Source organism: Callospermophilus lateralis, chromosome 7 (genome assembly GCF_048772815.1).
Source record: "Callospermophilus lateralis isolate mCalLat2 chromosome 7, mCalLat2.hap1, whole genome shotgun sequence".
NCBI lineage: Eukaryota > Metazoa > Chordata > Mammalia > Rodentia > Sciuridae > Callospermophilus > Callospermophilus lateralis.
The window spans coordinates 136,483,471-136,504,368 of NC_135311.1; the positions used below are offsets into that span (position 1 = coordinate 136,483,471).

General features: G+C 41.2%; 1 protein-coding gene across 1 annotated transcript in view; it reads left to right on the forward strand.

Moving 5' to 3' along the window:
• Mtor (mechanistic target of rapamycin kinase) overlaps positions 1-20,898 on the forward strand; it is a 117,133-nt gene that overhangs the window by 27,218 nt on the left and 69,017 nt on the right. The window contains exons 20-28 of the mRNA XM_076861302.1: positions 6,523-6,609; positions 9,295-9,462; positions 10,084-10,196; positions 10,910-11,072; positions 12,095-12,187; positions 12,835-12,981; positions 16,739-16,881; positions 19,996-20,158; positions 20,295-20,440. Of these exons, the coding sequence (XP_076717417.1) occupies positions 6,523-6,609; positions 9,295-9,462; positions 10,084-10,196; positions 10,910-11,072; positions 12,095-12,187; positions 12,835-12,981; positions 16,739-16,881; positions 19,996-20,158; positions 20,295-20,440 (1,223 nt within the window). The remainder of the gene's footprint in view (positions 1-6,522; positions 6,610-9,294; positions 9,463-10,083; positions 10,197-10,909; positions 11,073-12,094; positions 12,188-12,834; positions 12,982-16,738; positions 16,882-19,995; positions 20,159-20,294; positions 20,441-20,898) is intronic.

The window sequence follows — 20,898 nt, forward strand, 5'->3', positions numbered from 1 at the left end:
ACCAAAAACTTCCTGCTTGTTTGCATTCATTTTCTACGCTTATCCCATCCCTAGGCAACCTCAGATCTGCTTTTTGTCTCTATGGATTTGCCTTTCCTGCATATTCCTTATAATTGCAATCATGGGACATGTGATATTGTGTCTAGCTTCTTTCACTTAACATCATACTTTTGAAGTTCATCCATATTGTAATGTATTTTGGTAGCTTATTTCTCTTTCACTGCTGAATAATAATAATGTATTTTCATTTTTGTTCAGAAATATTTTCTAATGTTTATGGTTTGTTTCTTTTACCCTGGAGTGAGTTAGAAGTGGATATTTTACATAGAAATTTATAAGGTTTTAAATTTCTCTTTTTGTATTGATTTCTAACTTAATTGCATTGTGCTTATGATTCTCTGTTTGCTGAAATTGCCTTAATGGTCTCATACGTAATGGCTTTTCATGTCTCCTGTGAGGTGGGGATAGTATGTATTGGCTACTGTTATGCACAGGATTCTGCATGTTATTAGCCTGAATTGATTACATACTTTGTTCAGATCTTCTATATCCTTATTAGTTTTCTGTTAGCTCAAATTTCAGTCACTGAGCGAAGTAAGTTTAAAGTCTTCTTTAGTAGTAGATTTATTAATTTCTCATAGTTCAGCCAATTTTATGTATTTTTAAGGTTATATTATTATAGGCATGCAAAATTAAAATTATATCTTCATGGTAAATTTAATTTCATTATTATGAAATAACCCTCTTTATCTTGAAATATCTTAAAATTTATTTTGCCTAATATTAGCATATTTTGATTGCTGATACAATTGGATTTATTTCTACTATGTCACATGATGCTTTCTTTTTTATTTCATCTTCTGATTTTAGTTGTTGACCGCTTTTGATTTTTTAAAACATTTTGTAATGAAATTATTTCAGTTATAAACAAAAGTAGACAACCTGTTAGGTTCTCTATGCCCATCAACAGTTAATAGCACTTTGACTCTCTTTCTCTTTCTTTCTCTTTCTCTCTCTCTCTCCCTCTTCCTCTCTTTCTCTCTCCCTCTCTCTCCCCCCCCACCACACACACTCTTTCTTTCTGGAGTATTTTTTTAAATATTTTTTTTTAGTTATACATGGGCACAATATCTATATTTTGTTTATTTATTTTTATGCGGTGCTGAGGATCGAACCCAGGGTCTCACACATGTGAGGCGAGTGCTCTACTGCTGAGGCACAACCCCAGCCCTCTTTCTGGAGTATTTTAAAGCAAATTCCAGACGTCATTATTTCACCAATAAACACTTATCCCCTTACAACCATGACACAATTACAATACCTACAAAATTAGTAATAATTCCTTAATTTCATTTAATATTAACATTTCTTCAAATGTTCTTATTTTCTTAAAATGATTTTTTAAAAATATTTGCTTTACTCAAATCAGAATCAAAATAAGGTCTGCACATGGCATTTAATGAGTATAATTCTCTATTTCCCGTTTCCTCCACTTTTTTTCATGACATATGTTTTTATATATAGGTCATTTAACTTATAGAATTTCCCATCTGTATTTGGTCCAGCTTGCTATAAACTGGTTAGATTTAGATACCTGATTAGGTTCATATTCTGTTCTTTTGGGGAAGAAATACTTATTGGATGGTACTGTATACCTCCTACTTCAACATTTAGTGAATAGATATTTTCTAGATGATCTGTTGCTCCTCATGGAAGGGTAATCAGTGAGTTCAGGCGCCCCCATGAGCCTTTCTCATGAGAGTTTTAGTGTTTGTGGATGGTGGTTGCTTAGGGACTCCCTAAGTAGCTGAGGCTGGCCTTGAACTTGAAAACTTCCTGCCTCACCCCTCTTAGCCACTGGGATTACAGGTGTGCACTACTGTGCCCAGCTATATATATATTTTGCATACATATAAATAGTAAACAATCAATTTCAGTATTAACAATAAGATTACTGAAAGCATAGCTGGGCACAATGATAGGCTTCTGTAGCCCCAGCTACTTGTGAAGCTGAGGCAGAAGGATCACTGGAGCCCATGAGCTTAAAGCCAACCTGGGTAATTTAGCAAGACCCCATCTCAATTTTTAGAAAACTAAAAAGGTCTGGGAATGGAACTCACTGACAGAACACCCCTGGGTTCAATACCTAGTACTGGAGGAGAGGAAGAATAAAAAAAGATTACTGAATACAATTTAAGACTTGTTTTGTATTTTGGCATCATCCTTCTTAGTATTTGTCCCACTAGGAATATACAACCAAAATACTGTGTTTAAAATCATTTGAAATTGTTCTTTAAGTGGTGCAACCAACTTGGTTTGTACTTAAACAATTGTTTATTTTCAATTTTTAAATTAGTTTTCTTGAATTTAACTTTTATTTTAGCTGTTCAAAAAACATTAGCACATTTCCAAAGTCACACTGTAAATGAGATATCTAGCAAGATCTTGTACCTTGTTTCTTCCTTCCTGTATTATATGTTAGGACTACTGTAACAAATTAGCACAAATTTAGTGACTCAAAACAACACAGATTTATTTAGGGCTCTATAAATCTCAAGTCCCACATAGTTCTCTAGGTGTCAGTCAGGTGATGTTCCTGTCTGGAAGCACCAGGGACAAATCCATCCCCTTGCTTTTTCCAGCTTATGGAGGCCAGCTGTGTTCCTTTCCCCTTTCTTCCATCTTCAGAATCAGCAAACTTACTTTCTCTGAACCTTCTTCTGTCCCCAGATCTTTCTTTCCGACCAGTGCCACCTGCTGCTTGTAAGGACTCCTGTAATAGATTTGGCCCATCTGGATAATCCAGAATGATCTCCCATCTGAAGGACCTGAACCTTTACCATATCTTTAGGAGACCCTTTGCCATGTGAGGGTCTCAGGGACTAGGGTGTGGACATCTTTGGGGTATCATCATTCTGCCTTCTACATTTCCCCCTAAGGGAATCACTTTAGTCAGTTTTAAAATTTACCTTTTCACTGTGTGTTTTTTAAAATATAAGGAAATGTCTTTCTCCATCTTTTTTACTCAGAAGGTAACATGCTATAAACACCGTTTCTGAACCTTACTTTTTTTCACATAATGGCATATCTTGGAGTTCATGCCAGAGCCTTGTGTTGAGAATTTCCTTTCTGCACTTACATGGCACTTCATTGTGTGAGCTGAACCATACCATGCCATGCCATGCCTGTTTAACCAGTCCCTGTTGATGGGTATATGTGTGTGTTTCAGTCTTTTGTTATTTATAATAATCCTATCATGAGAAGTGCTGGACACACATCATTTTCATCTGTATCTTTCTTCTTGTAGTCGATTGGCCTTGTTTTCTGCATTTAGATCTTTGAGCTCTTTGGACTATGTCCTAGTATGAGGAATAGATCTAACTTTTATCTTTTTTGCCCTTAAAATTTTGATTTGCACAAAGTCTAAAATTAATCAATGTTTCCGTCCTTTCCATGAACAGTATAAAACTTTGAATAATTACTCAAACCATCTTCCTTCCCTCTTATGTTATTGTCTATAGTATTATTTATTTACCGCCAAATTAAACAACATTGCAGAGTCTGTTTATATCCATTCACATTTGTCCCTTCCTGACCACATTTTGTCCTCCACCTCAGTGCTTGCTCCTAAGACTGTTTTCCTTCTTCCCAAGGCAGATTCCTTTTGTGTGTATTCATTGAAATAAAGTCTCTGGCTTTTCTGAAAGTCTTCATTTGACCCTCTTTTAAAATCTTGGCTTGGGACTGCGCTTGTGACTCAGTGGTAGAGTGCTCACCTAGCATGCACAAGGCACTGGGTTCAAGCCTGAGCACCACATAAATGTAAAATAAAGATATTGTGTCCACCTAAAACTTAAGAATAAATAAAAAATAAATAAATAAATAAATAAATAAAATGAAATCTTGGCTTAGCTGAGAATGTGGCTCTGGATCCTCCTATAGCTGCAGACAGTCTCCCAGTGTTTACTGACTCCTTTTATCACAGCTGAGAAATGAGGTTCTGTTCATATGGCCCCTCTTTGGAGATCGTACCAGTCTCCTCACTGCTTTTGTCATTCTGAAATGTTGGTGTTGTGCATCAGGGAGACTCAGGGCTTCCTGCTTCTTTAGGATTGGTGTATTTTGTCAATTCTTAAGAAACTGGACTTCTACCTTTCTGTATTTTTCTTCAAGAATTCTGACTAGGGCTGGGGATGTGGCTCAAGCGGTAGCACGCTCGCCTGCCATGCGTGCGGCCCGGGTTCGATCCTCAGCACCACATACAAATAGAGATGTTGTGTCTGCCGAATACTAAAAAATAAATATTAAAAAATTCTCTCAAAAAAAAAAAAAGAATTCTGACTAGAAATGTATAAGACATGTGATCTTAGTGTTTATTGGTTTCTTGTCCATATTTTCCATCTTTGATTCTCAGAAATGTTTTCTGGATATTTAAATTCACAATTCTGTTCACTAATTCTTTTGCTGTGTGTTTTAAATTATTTTTAAAAATTTTATTTATTTATTTGCAGTACTGGGAATACAACCCAGTGGCACTTTACCACTGAACTACATACCTAGACTTCTTGGTTTTGAGGCATTGTCTCACTAAATTGCTTACGGCCTCGCTGAATTGCTGTGGCTGGCCTCAAACTTGTGATCCTCCTGCTCAGCCTCTCAGATTGCTAGGATTACAGTTGCACACCATCATGCCCAGGGTCTGTGTCTTTTTTTTTTTTTTTTTTTTTAGTTGCAGATAGATGCAATACTTTTATTTTTTTAATTTATTTATTTTCATGTGGCACTGGGGATTGAACCCAGTGCCCCACAAGAGCTAGGCAAGCACTCTATCACTGAACTACAACCCAATCCACTGTGTCTTTTTTTAACCTGCCTTTGAGTTTTTAATTTCAACTGCATTTTATTCTGAAGTTATAGTAGGTTTTTTCAAATATGCCTAGTGTTTTTTGGTAGTATTTTGTTCCTTACCAACATTTTTTCCTTCTCATTTTTACTCCTGTGAACATTTTAAACAGACTCACTTTGTACTTTTCTGCTCATTAATGCCATTGTATATAAAATCCTTGATGGGCCTAGTTCTGTTGCTCTTGTTTCTTCTGAGTCAACGCTTGGCAGTGGTCTGTTTCCTTGTGTTTGATAATTTGGGGCCTGTGAAGCAATACTAGAGCATCTGCTCTGAAGCTGCATCTCTCCAGAGAGGGGGAAATGTGCTTTTGCTTTTGTGAAATGATCTGGGAGAACTTGAAGTTGTTTGGCTGGTTTAAAGTTTCCCAAGCCACATAGGTAGTTAAAATAGACCCATGTGAAAGGAAGCCTAGGGTCATCATCTCTCAGGGGAGGTGTCTTCCACCGGGACCCCACTTCCAAACTGACACATTTCTCTGTCTCCTTTGCCCATTGAACAGATTTTGTTAATTATGATTTCTCTTCAGATGTAGCCCTTTGAAAGTCTGGCTCAATGTGAAACGATTCAAGCTTAATAATCTAATACTCGTGTATATTTTTTGTTTTTGTAATTTATTTTTGTTTTTTGCCTTAATTAATTAATTTATTTTTATATGATGCTGAGGATTGAATACTTTTTATTTATCCTCAACTGACTCAAGTTTTACGATGTCAATAGGAGTGAAAATATACGTGTGTTTATAATATGTATAAATTACATATATATATATGTTATCCTTGTTAATGGCATACAGGACTGTAAAGTTTGGGGAAAGGGAGTTTTAGAACGATTTGTGACTTAATATGACATGTAGCATTATCTGAAGAGCATAAAATAAAAATCTATACCTTGAAGACAGGTCTTTAACCTGGGAAGTAACTGGATTTTCCTCGCCCAGGTCCTCCTTACAGTTGCAGAGTACCAACCTGAACGGTCTCCTTAACTAGCCCTTCCCCAAGTTTGCTTGCTATTTTGGCTCAGTTTCTTAGAGTCACAATTAATTAATTGATGAGTTAATTACTGTAAATGAGTTGTAATACCCATAATCAAGAGTAAACTATATTTAATTTAGAAAGTAGATGACAATAAATTAAGGCAAAATAGACAAAAGAAATGTTTATGGGTGATTAAATTTCAGTGGCCATTTTTGGTCTCTAGTGACTCTAGAAATCCTTCCATGTTAGCTGGCACTCCCTGGGCACTGAGCAGGGTTCAGGTCCCCATACTAGTGCTTTGCGGCATCTTCCTGCTTACAAGTTATCTTGTTTTCCAAGTGAACGGGTTGGGCACAGGAAGGTTAAATGATGGTTGCAAAGCTAATAAGTGACAAAGTGACTCAAAGTAGCTGGCCTGGCCAAGAGCCCCTGTCATGCAGTAACCAGCTGGCCTGCTGTGCAAAGGCCCACAACTGTCAACACCTAGGGGTTTAAGTCTGGTCTTTGGAGCATAATTTCAGTAGATGAGGTGGTGCAGAGAACAAGCCACAGTGGTCTTCATTTGTTTATGTGGACCCAGGGCAAGCCTGGGAGTTGTGCGCCCCTCCTGGTGCCAACTTGCCAACCTTTTTTCTCTTTCAGTTTCTGTTCCAGCAGCTGGGAATGCTGGTGTCTTTTGTGAAGAGCCACATCAGGCCTTATATGGATGAAATAGTCACCCTCATGAGAGTGAGTAGAAGTTGCTGCCTGTTCCTCCGTGTTTGGGTCAAGGGAAGCTCAGACGCAAGTTTGGGTGACATACACATTCTTTTCATTGGTCATTGTGGAGCTGTTACAGCTCAAGTATAAAAAGTAGAGCAGAGTAGCCCACTGCATTTTGGGGAGGAGGAGGGGCTGTCACTCCAGGCTCCTGGCTCCAGTACGTGAGTACAAGATGTGAAGTCCGAGGAGGAATCCCAAAGTAATTGTTCTGGCAGAGATATTCTTGAATTACTGGCCTCACACATAACAAAGCAATTTTGTTTTAATATCACAACAGTGCTTTTCTATTCCCAGAAAAGCCCTCTTCTTACTGCCCATAAAACCACGGCCTAAAGAGGGGACTGGGATTGGGTTTTCCTAGGGATATTAAATACCGCAGTCTCCTGTCAGGCACTAAGGAACAAGGTGAAGCTCTGCCCTGCTTTCCAAAAGCATGAGTATTGCCAGCCAGGCATAGTGGTGTACGCCAGTAATCCCAGCTATCCAGGAGGTCAGGGCGAGAGGATCACAAGTTCTAGTTCGACTTGGACAACTTAGATCCTGTCTCAAAATTTAAAAAATAATAAAAATTAAAAAGAGCTGGGGATATAGCTCAGTGGTAGAGCAACTCTGGGTTCCATTTCCAGAACTGCAAAAGGAAAAAGGTGAGACCACTGCTGAGGGCTGGACCAGGGTCGTTTATGGCAGGCATTAGGCAGGTGTCAGGAGACAGCCCCTTCCAGCAAGATCCTTTTCCCTGCTGTTCTGCGTAATGTACATATCTCTGTTGGGAAAGTTGCGTTGGACAGAGGTGGACAATGGTTTCTGTCCTTCCCTCCTATTTAGTTAGCTTGGAGGATGCAGCAGGGCCAGAATCAAAATGGCTGTCTTTCTAAATGAAACTCCTAGCACCTGGCTCTCAGAGCAGAACTCCTGCATGTATAAATACTTAAAAGCTGCTCCTACCACTGAGGCCTCTGTACTGGGAATATAGAGGCTGAATACTAAAAAGCTTAGTGGGTGGTCTTAGGGGGAGGAGATACACAGAGGAAGCAGTGTACTCATGGTGGGGAGCTGAAGTGATCTTTGACTCACTCCCTCAAAAAGACATCTGACCAAAACAGAATTTGAGGCCGAAAGCCTCACAGCTGCAAGATACATCTTCCACTCTGTCCTGGGTAGAGAAGGTGTAGCTGGGCTCCCCCTTTGGCTGTTGATCCTGGGCATTTTAATGAGCTCCCCTGAGCCCGGGAAGAGAACATTCTGTGAACAGTGATCCAGCCGACATCCCCCCTCAGGCTGCTGGCCTTTGAGTAGAGAACCTGTGAGGAGCCTGTGGTGATGCGGCTGCGGGTAGGTGGGCTCTCTCTGAAGAAGGCAGAGTGCAGCCAAGCGAATGAGCCCTGTACCAACTGAGGGGCCTGAAGGTCTGCGGTGTTTCTTTAGCAAAGCTTCTTATCTAAAGTGAACATAGCTTTCTCAGAATACTTCTTTCCCAGCAAAGAGAGAGAGAGAGTTTTATCAGCCTCTTCTTGTCTGGGTTTTATTTTCTAAATTGTTAATGCTTCTTTAAAATTTTTTTTCTTGCAGTACTAGAGTTTGAGCCTAGGGACTCGCACATGTAGGCAACCACTCCATGGCTGAGCTACGTACATCCCAGCCCACTAAAAATATTTTATCCTTCTCTAAAACCTTTTGTCTGAGAAGTTATCCTTGTTTTTATTGACTTCTACCCTGAATTATTTAGGGACCCAAGAGTATTAATATTCATGTGTTTCCATCATTAGGAGGGTTTCTGTTATCATTAACGCTCCTACTCCGGAGGTTTTAAAGAAGGCAGTTGGCACTATTCTTTTTGAGTTGATTTAAAATGACAGCTTTTCTTAGGGACTTAAGCCAGTCTGCCTTGAATTTTCAAGGCAAGATTTGTGGCCCATTGGCCAAATTTTTGTTTTAGTAATGTCTGTGAATTATAATTGCATGGATGTTAAAAGTGTTCATTTTGTGGCATTATTCAGGCCTAATGGATAGGTTTTTGGGATAGATATCAGATGCTATCTAGCAAAATGTAATTCCAGGACGGATAGGAAATGTCAATAAGATCAGGTGATGCCAAAATAGTCCACCCTGTGTCACTTTGGAGCTCTTAGAATGAGTGAGACTTAGTCATCTGTTCATTCTGTAAGCATGCATCTGAGTGGCTATAGTATCCCAGGTGTTTTAGCAGGTTCTGGGGATCAGAGGTGAACTTTAATGGCTTCTTACCTGGAGTTGTCTTACAGTCTAGTAGGGGAGGGTGTGAAGCATGTTGAGTTTGACAGGTGCTTAAAGGTGGAGTGTAAAGTGACCCAAATGGCAGAGGAAGAGGAATGCCTTCACAGAAGAAACAAGGCTCAGCAGGTGCTCAACAGACAGATGGGGCTGAGCTGAGCAAGAAATGGGTTTCTAGGAAAAAGGTATAGTGTGAACAAAACACAGGAGAGTGAGGGAGCCCTGGAGAAGTGTGGTTTCATTTCTCTAGCTGACAGACAGTAGGCTATGTAAGCCCCAGTGAGAGGAGGGAGGAGTTCCTCTGGGGCAGACCGTACTCGCTTCTTTTTGGCCATCTTAGTTCTGCATTCACATTTCAGCAGGGAGACATTTGACTGTTCTTCTTTCTCTTCCTCTCTCTAGGAATTCTGGGTGATGAACACTTCCATCCAGAGCACAATCATTCTTCTCATTGAGCAAATCGTGGTAGCTCTTGGGGGTGAATTTAAGCTATATCTGCCCCAACTGATCCCGCACATGCTGCGTGTCTTCATGCATGACAACAGCCCAGGCCGCATCGTCTCCATCAAGGTGAGCAGCCTGGGATCCTCCAGGGACATATCCAGCTTCCTCAGAATCCTTGGAAGATCAACTGAGAAGTGAGATCATCTTGTGTGACAAGTCAATGTTCACTCCATAAGACCAAATCAAGAACACTGACAACTGATGCTGCCTGTTGGCAGTTTACGCCAAGTTTGCCGTTCCCTCTTAATTATCCTTAAGTTCTGTCTCCTCTTAGGGTTGTTCTTGGTAAATATTTTATCCTAGACAAGTTTTCTCTATTTCTTATCAATTGAAATAAGCACAGAAGGCAAAGTGATATGAAAGCAAATAAAATTGGGAAGGGATCACCAAAAGAATATAGCTCAGGGTGGGGATGTGGCTCAAGCGGTAGCGCGCTCGCCTGGCATACGTGCGGCCTGGGTTCGATTCCTCAGCACCACATACAAAGAAAGATGTTGTGTCTGCCAAAAAAATAAAATATAAAATAAATATTTAAAAAAGAAAAAAAGAATATCGCTCAGAGTGGCTCAAGATGGCTTGGTAGAGTCCCCCAGAACTCTGACTTAGCATCCTACTGCCCCATCCTGTGCTTGGCTGCCTGACACCTGACTCTACTCGTTCTCTGCTGTGCTTTACTCCCTCTTGCAGTTGTTGGCAGCAATCCAGCTATTTGGTGCCAACCTGGATGACTATCTGCATTTGTTGTTGCCTCCAATCGTGAAGCTGTTCGATGCCCCTGAAGTTCCACTGCCATCTCGAAAGTAAGCACCTGCCCTTGAGGACCAACAATCATTAAGCTTTTGGTGTTTTGTAGAAAATGTCCTTTTCTTATGTTCCCAGGTCATCTTTCTTTCTTTCTTTTTTAATTTATATATGATAGCAGAATTCATTACGATTCTTATTACACATATAGAGCACAGTTTTTCATATCTCTGGTTGTATACAAAGTATATTCACACCAATTCGTGTTTTTATACATGTACTTTGGATAATAATGATCCTCACATTCCACCATCATTTATAACCCCATGCTCCCTCCCTTCTCCTTCAACAACTCTGCCCTATCTAGAGTTCATCTATTCTATTCCTCCCATGCTCCCTCTCCCTACCCCTTTATGAATCAGCCTCCTTATATCAGAGAAAACATTCGACATTTGGTTTTTTGGGATTGATTAGCTTAGCATTATCTTCTCTAACCCCATCCATTTATCTGCAAATGTCCAGGCCATCTTTCTTTCTTTCACTTTTTTTCTTTTCAGACTTTCAACCCTCATTATTTTAGTCCAGAATTGTCCTAGATTTATGGAAGTCTTAATTGTCTCTGTCCCACTGCAGCATGTGTTGGATCCATGTCACTCATGTACCCCAGAAGCCCTTGCTTCCCATTTATTCAGTGCTGATTGTTAAGGGAGCTCAGGCACTTGTCTTCCTCTGGGTTGTGTGTAGCAATCCCTGTATGCTCCCGATGCTGTAGGGCGGCATTGGAGACAGTGGACCGCCTGACGGAGTCCCTGGATTTCACTGACTATGCCTCCCGGATCATTCACCCGATTGTTCGTACACTGGACCAGAGCCCAGAGCTGCGTTCCACAGCCATGGACACATTGTCTTCACTTGTTTTTCAGCTGGGGAAGAAGGTAAGACAGGAGTCCTGAACAAACAAGTACTCCTCTTTCAAGAGAAAGACTTTGTCTGAGCTTCTCCATTTATTTAGTCTTGTAGGTCCTAAGCACCTTCAGAAAACAGAACTATTTACTTTTTTGTTATTGTTCTTCATTTGTTCATCAAATATGTATTAAGCCACCTGTGTGGGCTAAGTGGCATTCTAGAAATAACATGATAAAACAAAGTCTTGCTCTCCTAATGCTCACATTCCAATGGAGCAAAGCAAGGAAACCCATTTTGTCTCATAAGAGTAATGGGTGAAAGCAGGGAAAATGCTGTTACTCAGTGTAGATAGGGAGGATGTCTAGAGACCTAAATACAGTAATGGTCAGTCCCAGAGTCAGCAGCAGATGCCCAGGCTAATGCTTGCAAGAAGAGCTGGCAGCAAGCACAGATGGAGAGCAGCATGACTTCAGGAGGGGACAGGAGGAAGGCTTGGATCTGAGGTAATAGAGATGAGGCAGGTGGGTAGGAAAAGACTAGAAACAGGTCCAAAATGTGGTCCATTCACAAGCAATATCAGCATCCACCTGCCAGAAAACTTTTTAGGTATGCAGAATTTCAGCCTAACCCAGACCTGCTGAATCAAACTCCGACTGTGGTGCCCAGCAGTCTCTAGTTTCAAGCCTTCCTGGTGATGCTGCTGCCCACTAGCATGCAGACACTATTGTGGCCCATTGTAAGTGGCTTTTACTCTGAGCAAGACCAGAAGTCTTTGGGGGATTTTGAACACAGGAAAAATATGATTGACTTAATATTTTAAAATGATTACTCAATGTTGGGAGGAAGAATAGGCTATGGGGACAAGGGTAAAAACAGAAATCTGGGAGAAGCTATTTCAGGAAGCCAGATGGAAGATGAGGCTATGGATTGGTGTAGTATAAAGGGTTCTGTAGAACACCCAGCAGAAATAGCTATCCTGTAATTGTGTAATATTCTTTTCTTTCCACCCTCCAAAGTAATGTTTTTTTATCTCTTTCCACTCCTGTTATAGTACCAAATTTTCATTCCAATGGTGAACAAAGTTCTGGTGCGACACCGAATCAACCATCAGCGCTATGACGTGCTCATCTGCAGAATCGTCAAGGTGAACACACTTCCATTCTGCTTTGTCTTCCTCGTTGGCATTCTTGTCCTCTTAGCTAATGAGCATGTCTAGCTTTTTAACTCTGAACCAGGATTGGCATACTTTCTTGGTAGACATGGTATCTATTGAGCTGCTCGGCTCCGCCACTGCAGCCTGAAAGCAGCCATAAGCCACGTGAGCTGATTGCATTATGGAAAGACTTTACAGACACCAGACTTTTATTCTCTAACAATCTTCATGTATTATAAAGTATTAATTTTTTGTTTTTATTTTTTCAACCATTTGATACTGTGAAATCCCTTCATAGTTCTCAGGCTATACAAAAACTGGGCAGGTTGTTTGCCACCTTTGCTCTAAACATGTCATCACTTTTTCCCTGCTCATAGTTGTTTTGTTTTGCCAGTTGCATGGTTGCATGCCCACACTACTAAAGTGAGAGCTTGCTGGTGACCAGGAGTGACCAACAAAAAATGGTCTGTCTTGGGAAACTTGATCCACCTTCGGCTCACTTTGTCCATACATGCAACCTTTTACTGCTTGTTAACCCTGCCTCTTCCAGAATGTCTGATCTCCCAAGGTTTATGCTTGTTTTCTACACTGACAACCTCTAAAGGAATTGCAGGAATTTTTTGTAAATCTGTTTGCAGGGATACACCCTTGCAGATGAAGAGGAGGACCCTTTGATTTACCAGCATCGAATGCTGAGGAGTGGCCAAGGAGATGCGTTGGCTAGTGGACCAGTAGAAACAGGACCCATGAAGAAACTGCACGTCAGCACCATCAACCTTCAGAAGGCAGGTCCATTGCTTCCAGAGGACTCGTGAAAGACGGCTGTCTTTATCCCTCTCGTTCAAAGCTTTCAGCTCTTGATCTCTTAAGTTTAAATCACCCAGGAACTAGCCCAGCATTTTCTCAGTAATATAGATACCATGAACTTAGGCTGTTTTGTCTTTATCCAGATGTCAAGCTCATCATATTTTTTAATAGAGGAAAAGCAGAGAACCAAATATCCTTTTGTGCTCCCTTGAAACTTCAGCAGTAGAACCTTTTGCAAATAACACTCTTATTTTTTACATGAATAGAACAAAGCTGGTGAATCCCATAATTAGCACTAAGACTGATGCAGGCTCTTTAAAGCAAAGCTTTGCTAACTTCTCAATTTCATTGGGCTTATCAGTTGTTGAAGATCTTGTTAAAATGCTTACTCTTGCTAGGTGTGGTAGCACACAGCTGTAATCCCAGCCACTCAGGAGGCTGAGTCAGGAGGATCACAATTTCAAGGCCAGCCTGGGCAACTTAGTGAGACCCTGTTTCAAAATAAAATCTAAAAATATGCTAGGGATATAACTCAATGGTAGAACACCTCAAGGTTCCAATATATATATATTTTTTAATGCTTACATTGATGCAGATTGTCTGAAATCAGGCCTGATACTCTGTAGTTCTAACAGGTTCTCAGGCAACATGGTGCTGCTTTGAGTAGTGAGATTTTATATTTTTGCAGGTTAAGTACTGACTTGTCTTTGCTGACCAAAGCCAGGGTGTGGCCAGCTTTTCACCTGTGTGTCATTGGCCGTCCACTTGAAAGCAGGCAGTCTCATAGCATTTCTAGTGAATCTGAGCAGAGTAATCATAGTTACTTCACCAACTTTTAAATAAATACCCCAGGTTGCTTATTTTCCACATTTTGTATTAATCTTTAGTGCCTCTGGAGACTGCAGGCAGTTCTAGTTTATATTTTTAACGTGTTATTATTCTTCATTTATTAGAACCTGACACAACAGCTACTCTTCATGTGCACGCACAGAGAGAAATAAAAAACTGGGCAAGCCTATGTCCCAGCTGACTCATCCTCTTCTTTTGGCCAAGCCCAGAAAGATTGGAACACAGTCTTGTGTGCATGGGTGTGTGTGCTCACACCTAGCCTTGGAACATTGCAGGTGTTCTACTTATCTTGTGTCAGAGTCTACCCACACAATGTCAGGTGACCCCACTAGGAAATACTTGCTAATTTAAGCTGAAAGTGGTCAAATATTGCTGGGTCGGAGGGATGCTGCTTTTCCCATGGGGATTTCCTAACTGCTAATTGAGACTTACAGGTCATCAGTCACCTGGCATTCCCAGGCAGTTCTTGAGGCCACCTGTTGACACCTCACATTCGAGGGATGGGCAGGCAAGGAAGCCAGTTTGCACATTTCCACACAGATGTTTTCATCCTGCCTAAGTTCAGAATGTTATTCCAGATAGCTGTCCGCCTGCTTTAGGAAGCTTTGTTCTCTTTTAGCAGATTCCCCCAATATTCTGGCTCACTTTCAGGAAGTTGCTTCCCCACCCCCCTTTTTTTTTTTTTTTTCCTTTTTCTTTTTAACATGAGGTCTTGCTGTTTTGTTGCTCAGGCTTGTCTTGAATACTTGAGCTCAAGAGATCCTCCTAGCTAAGCCTCCCAGGTAGTTGGGACTATAGACATGTGCTTTCAGGAAGTATGACTTTTTACCCAGGACTTGGAAAATAAGCATAAGTCATGCCAGACAAATGAAAGATTGTAGTTTACTTCACCTGAGAGAATAGATCAAGTTTTAAAACCCTAAGCAGAATTCTCCACAGCTGATTATTGAATCCATTTCATCAAAAAGTAAATTGTGTTCCACATAACCCTCATGTAAAGATGATCAGAGATTGGAATAGTTATCTCTTTAACCAGCTTTCAAAATAACATTTGCCACCTTAGTTACTGTTCTGTTGTCTATGCTAATAGTGGTTTTACACAGTACAGAAAACAATACCATTTGTGTATATCTCAAGATGGCCTGTAGGATTTCCAGCAGCTCTGCTGTCATTTGATAGTCTATCTGGCCTCTCCTTCACAAGGAATAAGTTGGCATTGCCCATGATCATGGACCAGCACCCCAGAGGAGGCATTAGCATTGGGTAGGTGGCAAGAGGAACCTGGCTAGAGTTTACAGTTATAGAACCTGGAGAAGTCAGAGGCACAGGGAGGAAAGGCCCACAAGTGGGATTTGGCCTGTGATAGACAGTGCAGTCGCCCATTAAGTTTGATTTTTGAAGACCTGTTGGCTGCCATTTATCAAGTAGTAGCAACAGCAGTAATGACAGCAGCAGTAGCAACAACTGACATTTGTTGACAGTTTTCCATGTTTCAGGCAATGTTGTGAGCATTTCATGTATTTAATCATTGACTTTGAATTTTTACAATAACCCCCTGAGTTAGGTACTGTCATTACTGTCCCCATTTTACAGATTATACTTTGAGGCATTGAGAGGTTAAATATTTTGCCCAATTTGTCAACTAGTAAATGGTGGAGCCAGGATTCCAGATCTGACCTGGACAATTCCAGAGACCACTCTCTTAACCACTGTATTAAGTTACCTTTGTTTCCCAAGGCCCAACCTCATATCTTTAGAGAAAGAAATTCATACTACTTCCTTGTTTGGGTTCAACTTTTTAAGTGCTGTTTCACAGTACAGCTGCGCACAGACCAATTTGTGGTTAAGCAACCCGAATCCGAGAACAGAAAAGGATTCAATGTTTCTGTGTCACCTAGCAGGTTTCAGAGGTCTTTGGTAGGTAGTCTTACTTCTCCTTATTCAGGGATTCTCATTGTATGTTCAGTCAGTGTAATATTTTGGTTTGCCTCTTGTGGTACTTTAGTTCAGTTTGTTTTGACAAAAATTACTAGTTTATGTGGCATCATCCATTGGTAAGTCTTGAGAAGAAGCAGATCTCCAGTTTATCCCATTGGTCAAGTTGTTGATGTTTGGTGGTGTAGCACATAGGGGTTCTTTCACTCCCTCGATGATTTACTGGTCCAGTTTACAGACTGCTGCACTAACTGACATGACTTCCCCAGTTAAGAGAGGATCGACATGTCTATTCTGCTGGAAAGGGCTTAGAAGAGGAAGGTAGGGCTTCTAGTTAGGGCCAGGGCAGTTTAGATGGATGTTATTTTAATAGTAGTTACCACTTTTGTTCATCTTTCCTGGCTTACCTCTGGATACATTGTTCCTAAATAAGGAAGCCTGAGACTCCACACAACATATGTGTTTTTCTCAGGGTGGTGCAACTGCTGAGAGGCAGGACCAGGATCCCAGCTGGGTGTTTTTAACTGCAGAGAAATAGGCACTCATACCCAGCCAGCTGTGCCAAGCACAGTTACAAATTCATTACATTGCAGAGTGCCCAGCTTCCTCCATGCACCACTAGAGGCCATTAGGCTTGTTGAACACACCTGCATATTGACACTCCCTGTCCATTCTGCTTCCATAGAGCTCTCTGCTTTGGTGTCAGAGTGTAGCACAAGCTAGTTATAAAACAGGCCTTTTCTGTCATGTGGTATATTCCAGAGGTTGCTGCTTTTGCTTTGAGCCTTTTAATTAAATATTACTCTTTTGTATTTGTGCTCTGGTGGAATTTCATCATGAGAGGTATAATTTTATAAATCAAAGTAATAGAAAAATTATCAAGTGAATGAGGGCTCTTTACAATGGGCCCTTGGAGACTGATGGTTTCTGTTGTCACCTTTGGGCTCACAGGCCTGGGGAGCTGCCAGGAGGGTCTCCAAAGATGACTGGCTGGAATGGCTGAGACGCCTGAGCCTGGAGCTGCTGAAGGACTCCTCCTCGCCCTCCCTGCGCTCGTGCTGGGCCCTGGCACAGGCCTACAACCCCATGGCCAGGTATGGTGGGTCCGGCTCTCTTCTGCCTGGGTTCCCATTGGGATAAAAAGATCAGCACAGAGAAAGTGACTTAGTTTTTATTACAGGTGATAATAAAAGGTATAGTATTTTTTTTTTTAATTTTAATATTTACTTTTTAGTTTTCGGCAGATCTTTGTTTGTATGTGGTGCTGAGGATCGAACCCAGACCGCACACATGCCAGGCAGGCGCGCTACCGCTTGAGCCACATCCCCAGCCCGGGATAGTATTTTTTAAACTTGGCTAATTGTGGAACAAAAAAGAAAAGGCAGTTGAACAATTTCACATTACAGGGAAAGCATCAAGCATAATCTTACTAATAAACCACAGATAAATTCCTTTCCTTGAACTTAATTACATTTAAAACTCCGAAAACAACTCTGTAATAGTTGAAAGTAACCTATCTCCATTACTAATGATATTCTAATTATTGATTGCTGCATTATAGTTATCACAAAACAGATGCAGAAATTGTGGATTCTGATCTAGATCAGGAAAGTTAGTTTATTTCTTATTTTATACGTGACTAATTGTAGTATGGGACTTCTTTTGAGTTTCAAATTTTGTTTGGTTGTTTTTGCGGGGAGGAAGGTGGGTACCGGGGATTGAACTCAGGGGCACTCAGTCACTGAGCCACATCCCCAGCCCTCTTTTGTATTTTATTTAGAGACAAGGTCTCACTGAGTTGCTTAGCACTTCATTGTTGCTGAAGCTGGCTTTAAACTTGCAATCCTCCCGCCTCAGCCTCCTGAACCGCTGGGATTACAGGCATGCACCACTGCACCCAGCTAAAAAAAAATTTTTTTTCATTGAATTCTAAAAGTATACCCACTGACCTTAACTCTTTTTGGTTCTGGGGACTGAACACAGGGCCTTCTGCATGCAAGGCAAGTACTCTACCAACTGAACTATTTCCCCAGCCCCTGACCTTAAAATTTTAATACGTAATAGCAAGTAGATACAAAGGCATCATCTCATAATGAAGCAAAAGATTGCAGCTCAGTGGTAAAGCATTTCCTTGGCATAAGGGAGACCCTGGTTTTGATCCTCAATCCTACAAAAAAAAAAAAAAGGTCATATAAAAATATGCCAGGCACTGTGGTGCAGGCCTGTAATCCTAGCACCTTCAGAGGTAAAGGCAGGAGGATCACAGGTTCAAAACCAGCCTGGGTAACATAAGGAGATCCTGTCTCAAAAAACAAACAATAAAACAAGTCATTTATTTTGCTCATGAATCTGAAATTCAGGAGCACTTGAGACAGCGTGTCTCAGCCCCACCTGGTGTCAGCAAGGTTGGTTTAACTGGGACTGGAAGGTCCACCTTCAGGATGTCCACTTGCATGTCTTGCATGCTGGGGCTCCTGACTGGGAACTCAGCTCTGGCAGAGGGCCTTAGGTCCTTTCCGTGTGGATCAGTGATTCTGTGGGTCATGTGGGCTTTCCCACAGAAGATGTCTAGGCTCAAGAGTAAGTTCCTCAAGAGAATGAAGTTAAAGTGCATGTTGTTTCTACAACCTAGCCTTGGAAATTGTGTAGTGTCACTTCTGCCTCAAGGCAGTCACAAAGGTCAACACAGCCTCAAGGTATGGATATGTGGATACCACCTTTTGCTAGGGGAGTAGCAAGATTATAGAAAAGCAGAAGGAGCAGAAGATACTGCTGCAAACATCTTTGCAAAATAGAATTTTCTGGGAAAATATCATTTCACTTTATTTTTTAAATCTTTCTGGTCTTAGGGATTAAACCCAGGTCCTTACACATGCTAAGACATGTTCCACCCATGTGTAGTGCTAAGACATGTTCCACCCATGTGCTGTTGGCCCAGCATCTCAGATGGGTTTTTAACACTGGACCTGCTATGCAGGTGCATAGATGTGTATGTCTGTGCCCAGATTCCGGTCAAGCTCTACTACTATTAGCAAAAATTCTGATATTATTATAGCATACTTCTGATCTTTGATACTCAGTTTACTGAGCAAGTCTTGTCTCTACCCAGAACTTTAATGATGTACAGGGGAAATACTTTAAATAGCAAATCTTGAAACAGCTATGAAAGATTTGGTTTATTAAAAATTCTTTTTGGGGGGCTGGGGTTGTGGCTCAGCAGTAGAGTGCTCACCTAGCATGCCCGAGGCACTGGGTTAAATCCTCAGCACCACATAAATATAAAATAAAGATATTGTGTCCTCCTAAAACTTAAAAAATAAAATATAGGGGCTGGGGATGTAGCTCAAGCGGTAGCGTGCTCATCTGGCATGGGTGCGGCCCGGGTTCGATCCTCAGCACCACAGACAAACAAAGATGTTGTATCCGCCGATAACTAAAAAATAAATATTAAAATTCTCCCTCTCTCTCTCTCTCTTTAAAAAAAATAAAATATTTAAAAAATATATATATAAAAAAAGGACTAGGGAATCATGTATGACCACAAGAGTGGAAACCTAATAGACTAAGTTATACTTTATGTATGTGTAATCTGTCAAAATAATTCTGTTATGTATAACTAAAAAAAAAATTTTTTTTAATTAAAAAAAGGGGTGGGGCAGGGATGTGGCTCAGTGGTTAAGCACAGCTGGGTTAATCCCTGGTATTAAAAAAAAAAAAAATCCCAAGAATCATTTGAGAATATTGTTTTCTAAATGTGTAATGTTACTTGTGTTAGGAGTCTGCTTCTGTTCTTCCCTTCCGGTGAAGAGGAAGGGTACAGAAACTGCCAAGGAACATGCCTGTGGAGACAGGCTTACATGGCTGTCTTCCCCATCCCACCTTCCCATGTTTCCCGTTTGTCACAGTATCTTTACCTGCACTGTAGGACAGAGCAGTCACTAGTTATGTGTGGTTATTTTAGTTTAATTACAATTAAGTAAAATTTAAAATTTTGTTTTTCAGTTACTCATACCTCAGTTTATCCTCTTAACACCTAACAGCTGCCTGACATGTCGTTCAGGGAAGATTTCAGCCATTTCAGCAAGTTCTGTCAGACAGCACTGGTCCACAAGTTCAGGTCAACAGTACCAGAAGCAGATTGGTAGTGTGACTTTGTGGCACTAAGCAGAGGAATGGGAAGGGTTTCCAACTTCCTTCTGTACTTTCAGGGATCTCTTCAACGCTGCGTTTGTGTCCTGCTGGTCTGAACTGAATGAAGACCAGCAAGATGAGCTCATCAGAAGCATTGAACTGGCCCTCACCTCTCAAGACATCGCTGAAGTCACACAAACCCTCTTAAACTTGGCTGAATTCATGGAGCACAGTGACAAGGTGAGACTCTTCCCCATTGTCCAGTGGAGGCTAACCAGGGAGCCAGCTGCTGGGAGAAGAGAAGCTTCCACACAGACCACTCTTGTTTGTGCCCATCTGCCATTTTCCTATGCTGTGGAATTTTGCTCTCCTCTAGGGCCCCCTGCCACTGAGAGATGACAACGGCATTGTTCTTCTGGGTGAAAGAGCTGCCAAGTGCCGAGCATATGCCAAAGCACTGCACTATAAAGAACTGGAGTTCCAGAAAGGTCCCACCCCCGCCATACTCGAGTCTCTCATCAGGTAGGCTATAATGACCTCTCTGCTCCCCTTGCTTTCTGGAGTCATTGGGCGGCATCTGTTGTGGGCCAGCACATTTAAGTGACATGTGCTTGCAGATAGCTCTCCCTGGTAGTCTCGTCATAATTGTCATCTGTTGACTCTTCCCACCTGAGCTCCCGTCATTTTCCAGCCTGTTGTTTCTCCATGGGGTGGGTTAGTCCAGAAGCAATCCATGACTGCAGCAGCCTAGGAAAGATAGGTTTGATGTCTGGGTTAGATTGCGTTCTCTGGGCAGGATTAGAATGTACTGGCTCCTGGGCTTCAAATGCCAGCCACAGGAGGTTTTGGCAACTGAATCTGGCGCCTGGGTCTTCTTGGGAATCCTGTGAGTATAAAAGGCAGAGCAGAGTCTGAGATCTGATGGTCTTTTCCCCTAATTTGATTAATTTTCTCCTCTCATATGATGGTTTTGAGTCTTT